The sequence below is a fragment of the Vigna angularis genome, chromosome 8 (assembly GCF_016808095.1).
Source record: "Vigna angularis cultivar LongXiaoDou No.4 chromosome 8, ASM1680809v1, whole genome shotgun sequence".
NCBI classification, from domain to species: Eukaryota; Viridiplantae; Streptophyta; class Magnoliopsida; order Fabales; family Fabaceae; genus Vigna; species Vigna angularis.
In genome coordinates, this window is record NC_068977.1 from 33,748,403 (window position 1) to 33,754,450 (window position 6,048).

The 6,048-nt window shown below is 36.2% G+C and overlaps 1 protein-coding gene across 1 annotated transcript; it reads left to right on the top strand.

Annotated features, from left to right (window-relative positions):
- Positions 1–1,559: 1,559 nt before the first annotated feature.
- On the top strand, positions 1,560–4,419 carry LOC108343763 (uncharacterized). Its single transcript, XM_017582136.2, has 2 exons — positions 1,560–3,086; positions 3,272–4,419. Exons 1-2 carry the CDS (start codon positions 1,951–1,953, stop codon positions 4,173–4,175), a joined length of 2,040 nt encoding a protein of 679 aa, XP_017437625.1. The 5' UTR covers positions 1,560–1,950; the 3' UTR covers positions 4,176–4,419.
- The last annotated feature ends 1,629 nt before the right edge of the window (positions 4,420–6,048 follow it).

The following is a 6,048-nucleotide window of genomic DNA, read 5'->3' on the forward strand; positions in this document are numbered from 1 at the left end:
TTAATCCTTAATTAATCTTAGATTAAGAAATTGGAACTATGGTATTATTTTTAGGCTCGCATGAATGCAACAATAGTTGTTTATACAGAATAGAAGCCACATCTGTAATGTCAATGTTGAATTAGCAGATAGTGTTTTGGACCTTTCAACATTAGATTTTACCTCCTTTTTAGATTCTCAGCTCTCTTAAAATATCCATAATCTCAAACAAATTCCAAGCAGTAATTCCTATTGAAAACTAGTCAAAGCTTGCAGATTGAGGGAACAGAGTCCAAATATGTGTCATTTTTTCATTAATTTATTATTTATTTGTTATTATGCTTATGTAATATAAATTTAATGAAAAAAATGACATATGTATGTATCAAAATATTGTCATAAAATTTGTGTTAACGAATCATTATTTAAAAAAAAAAATTATCACCAAAATGAAACACTCGAACCAATGAATGAATGTGACTTGTAGCCCCACACAATAAGAGAGCAATCTCTAATAATGTAACACAATTGAATGAATAAAAAAACGAGGCAAGAAAGCAATCACGTAGCCTTGTTTTGTGTTGACCATGTTACTCTCTCCTGTAGTTGCTCCCTTGGGTTGTGTTCTTCTGAAGCAGCCCCCTCGTGCGTGAGGGGAAGCCAACTTAAAAGGACAACAAGTCAAGAAAATGAATTAGCATTGCAGGTTGCGTTTATGACCAGCCAATTCAAGCTGTAACTATGCAAGGTATGCACAAGTACCAATGCATCATCACCATGTGCATGTGCTTCTTCAATTCCCCCTCAACCAAGGTAAAATATACACAAAAGCAATGTCAAGGGTATATTATATATATGCAGACAAATCTAATACCCTTTAAGGTTCTTCAGCTACGTGTTCAGTTCAGTTTTTTTTTTTACATGTTAAGGTGTTTGTTTGATTTTAAGGTTTGCCACAGAAGATAGAGAAATGTTCTAAACTTTAGCGCAATGTGACAGAAAATAAGGAGTAAATTTGTGTCCTAAATATTAAGAGGAGACTTGGACCAAAGAAACGAATCCAAAATGCCTTTGGTAACCACAAAATGTGCTTACTCTAAAACTTGGTAGAGAAAACATTGTTATTTTAGTGGGTTTTTCTTTGAGCTCAAATGGTCAAACAAAAAAATGTAATTAGATCAAGTTCACCCAATTATGTCTCTATCACACTTGGTTTGTTTCACATACCATTATTGCAAGAAATATTAAACAAACGAATACTTTATTTTGGACAATTATATCAAAGTTGACTTTAGATTTGTATTATGAATGGTTTAAATATTATGTGAATTAGTCCATTACAAACTAAACACTTAGATAACTAACTCTCCTTCTAACATGAAGAATTAGTGTAGTTATTAAGCATTTTTGCATTTAAATTACATGTTTAATGTGTAATGTATGTGAAAGCTTTTTAATCATAGTATTAGGGAAAAGAGTCTTGACAGATAAAAATAACGCTGAATCCAATGAAATAAAATAATGATGCAAGGGGAATGCCATGGCAAACTGGAATTTCAGATTTGAAAATGAAAATGAAGCAGCTCAACTCAACCCCGAATGTGAGCCAAAAGTTGAATTGAAGTGATCTCAAGTCACTTTAGTTCTTTGAATCTTTGGCTGATTTTTATTTGTTTTTCTTTTTCTGCTTTTGATCTTTGAAACTTCCAATGGAATGAATACATTGGCAAAAGCTGGAAGGTACAAAATTACAGCTCCAAACAATGTGTAATAGAAAAGGATTCTACTTGCCAATGAGGTATCATATATGGATTGCTTTTCACTCATAAAGTTACATTCCAAAGAAAAGAAAGAAGGAATAAGTCCACTTGCACCAACCTATAAGGATATCACCCCCACCACCTCTGTTCCTCCTCTGTTACCACTCTGCCCAAAACAGAGCAAAACAGAGGATCCACTTCATCACTCCGAATGGATCCTCCACCTCTCTCTGCCGCAACCATCATCACTACCACCACTCTTAAAAATCATCCTGATTCGATAGAGTCTTCTTCTCCACGTTCCCGCAATGCAGAAACATGGAGTGATGAGAATTTACCGGCCGTTCCTGGGGCCAAGCTGCGCCTTATGTGCAGCTATGGCGGCCACATCATGCCACGCCCCCATGACAAGACTCTCTGCTATGTTGGCGGTGACACGAGGATTGTCGTGGTGGACCGCCACTCTTCGTTGAAAGATCTGTGTGCACGGCTTTCCCGAACCATTCTCCATGGAAGACCCTTCACACTCAAGTACCAGCTTCCCAATGAAGACCTTGATAACCTCATCACTGTCACCACTGATGAAGATCTTGACAACATGGTGGAAGAGTATGATCGAATTACGGCGAAAGGCACGGCTTCTTCACGGCTCAGGGTGTTCCTGTTCTTCACCAAACCTGAGGCCTCAGTTTCAATGGGGTCACTACTTGATGATGTGAAGTCAGAGACATGGTTTGTTGATGCACTCAACAACTCTGGAATGTTAAACAGAGTAGTTTCTGATTCTGCTGCAGGGGATTCTTTTGTGAACCTTGATGTTGGTGGTGGTGGTGTTAGTGCTAGTGGCTCAAGCAACAACTTAGAGGCTTTGCCTGATACTAACAATAACAAGGCCAAAATCTTGCCTGATGTGGTGCAATCAAGTCCTGGTTCACCTATGATGGAGAACAGCTCCTCTTCTTCTCCTTCTTTCTCTCCTTCTTTGGCAAATCTGCCTCCCATTCGGGTACGTGTCGATGATAACAGTAGTAGGCTTCAACAAGAGAACAAGGTTGCGGGGCTGGCGGAGGAGCAGTTGGTTCAGATGACAATTGCAAGCGGGGTGAAGCAAGATGATGGGTTGGTGAGTGTGGTTTCTTCTGCAGTGGCTGCTGCACCTGCAATTCCTGCAGCTGTGACTATGCCATCTGTTGGGGTGGTTACTGCCAGTGATAATGTGATGAACAGAGTTGTTTCTGAGGACGAGAGATCTGATCTCGGATTTCGGAAGCCCCCTTTACCATTGCAGCTTGTGCAGCCAAGGACTAGTGGTGGTTTGAATTTGCCTTCTCCTGATTCAGTTGCAAGGTGTGTGATTTCTGTCATACTACCATATTACCCTTCTTTGATTTTTTTTTAATTTCTGTCTTGGTTTGCTTTTGTTATTGTTAATATAGTGGTTTTAATTTTAAGGAAGAATCACACACTTAAAAGTTTTAATTTTGGTGATGGGGATGTGTTCTGAAAGTTCTCTTTTTGGTTAACATTTTCAGTGATAGCAGTATTGCATCTGCAAATTCTTTCTCCAAGACTGTTTACTATCAAGACCAAGTCCAAGCTGCACAACTAGACAACAAACTGGTTGCTTTACCAAATGGCAAGAGTGAAATATCTGATCAGGTGATTCAGGTCCATGGACAACAAGTTCATGATTCTGGCTACACATTACCCCCACAATTAGATCAAAATAGGCAACTTCAGCAGCAAAAGCCCTTAGTCCATGCCAGCTCTCACTACATCCACCACCCTGCAGCCACAGGGCAAATACCAGTTTCATCATACTACCAAGTTTATGCCCCACCACCACAACAACAACAACTTCACCCTCCAATTGGTCAGCAACAGTACCCAGTTTATGTGATGCCTGTTGGACCCACACAAGTAACACAACCATACAACATGGCCTTGCAGCCCAACATGGGTGACCCAAATGTGTTAATCTCAGGCAGAACCCTAATGCCACAAAGTGCTGTTACCTCAGCAGCATACAAGGATGGTACTCCACCTATCTATCCCACCAAATCAGTTAGCCCTACTATACCTGAGGTGGCTCCAAGTGTTTACAAGGCTCCTCCTCCTGTGGCCTCAAACCCTGCATATGCTCCAATACCTCCCAACCAATTTCAGCCACAGTATGTGGGGTTGTCTCAGTTCCATCATCCACCACAGTCCATTGTTGTGGCTTCCTCTAGTACTACTACTAATTATGGTTATGAATATGGTGGCCATGTGCAAGACCAAGCATACTACACCCAACAACAAACCACTACTGCTCCATTGCTTCCTCAGTACCAATCCATGACCCCAGCTGCAGCAGCTGCAGCACTGAAAGATGCTTCAAAACAGTTTCCTGCAGACACCATTCAGCAGCAAAATAGAGCATCACAGCCAGTATGAATCAGAAGTGGAAAAAAATTAATGAATTGAGGCATATTGGAGAGGGGTGGGGCGTGAGGTAACTGAACTTTACTTTCATTTTTTAACAATGAACATATGGACCCTACTTTCTACACAAAATAAGCACTAAACCATAGGTTATTTCTTTTAAATGAATGACATGTAAAACCATATTTTGCAAACCTAGCTTTTCTGATCATCACAGTTACTCAGTTGAATAATGCAAGTTGCTGCCATTAGCTTTCCCGAGGGACTTCTTTTTTATTGTTTTTCTATCCAAACGCTATCATATTGTTTAGACTTGGAGTCACTTGACAGTCACGTTTCCTTTTGTTTGCTTCAGATTATAACAAAACCAACATCAGATTTCATGAAAATACTCATCAATTTGACATGTGTGAGGTTCTGGTGATCTGATAAAAAGAGGCTTATAAAATGAATTTGATTTAGCCAAAATGAAAATGACTCGATTTAACAGCATTTGTTCCTTAATAGATGCTTACGGCTGGTGAATCATTGATGTGATATCAAAATACTGTAATTTAACGTAATCATTGGAATGACTTCTACCAAACTTGGAAACTATTTGAAGTATGAATCATGTTTAAAACTTCAAAGTTATAGCTATTGACGATTTTGTGATAGTGAAAAACTATATCTGAAACGTGATACGAAACACGGTCTTTGTCTTTATCGCAAAATTTCTCTCAGAACTGACAAGATATATACAAAAAAAATATCACTTTGTAATAGGCATATAAACATAAAGGAGAATCTATGAACATGCAACGTGCAAAATCTCTGACTGGGATGTTTCTAGGAAGATAATGGAAAACCAGTTAGTTCTGGAAAACCTATATAAAATATTAAAACAATATATTCAATTCAAAAACTTAGAACAATGTTTTTATTTTGTGAACATTTTCATTTTTACTGAATACTAATCACACTTGGATTCTTAGTACTAAAAGCCATAACTCACAGTTTTTCCTGACATCTTTGAAGCTTGAAAGCAGAAGCTTAGATAGAACACTGATGGTAGATATACCATGTTGATTCCTAAGATTCATTCTTGATCTTTTTTCATTTCAAAATTATTACTGTCACGGTTGAATATACTTGCTAAGATTCCATTACTATAACAATAATTAGACAGAAAATTATATAATAAAAAGGTGACAGTGGTAATATATACTGACAATAATAATAAGTTGAGGTATTAATAATGGTGACATTAAAAATGATAACAGCAAGATTAGTCAACTCTAGCAGTGATATTAATATAATATTGGCAATGATTGATCTTTAACATTTTATGGAACTAAGATGAAATGATAAATAAGATATTTTTATATGCAAATATTTTGAAATTTCAATATATATTACATAAAGAAAACAAACACAAAATTTATTAATGTGTGGTTTATTACATTATACACATAATATAGTTTGAACACATTTTAGCATCTTTGAAAAAATGTCATAGTTTCGAATTAAATATTACATTTTTTTTCTTTATTAATAGACTAAATTTTACGATTAAGTAGTATTTTAGTATTATGTTTTATAAATAAAACCATTTTATATAATTTTAAATTATAATTAGGTCTATTTTAACCTCTTCCACTTTTTATAGATCAACAACATTTAAAATGTTAGGTCTGGATAATAATGATTCTAGTTTTCTAATAACATAATCAACATTCATTCAATCCAAATAAAGAAGAGATTTTTCCTTCAAAAACTTATAATTATTCCATTTTTAGTTTGGAATACCATAATGAATATAAAAAATATTCACACATTGAAAAGCTACAAATTTAAAAATATATGCTCATCATCATAATTTAAAACTCTAACAAACGTTATGTTT

Bases quoted from the DNA above. Each gene is read 5' to 3' on its own strand.
- LOC108343763 (XM_017582136.2), top strand. From the start codon at position 1,951: ATGGATCCTCCACCTCTCTCTGCCGCAACCATCATCACTACCACCACT. The intron at 3,087-3,271 runs GTGTGTGATTTC...TAACATTTTCAG, and splicing joins TCTCCTGATTCAGTTGCAAG to TGATAGCAGTATTGCATCTG.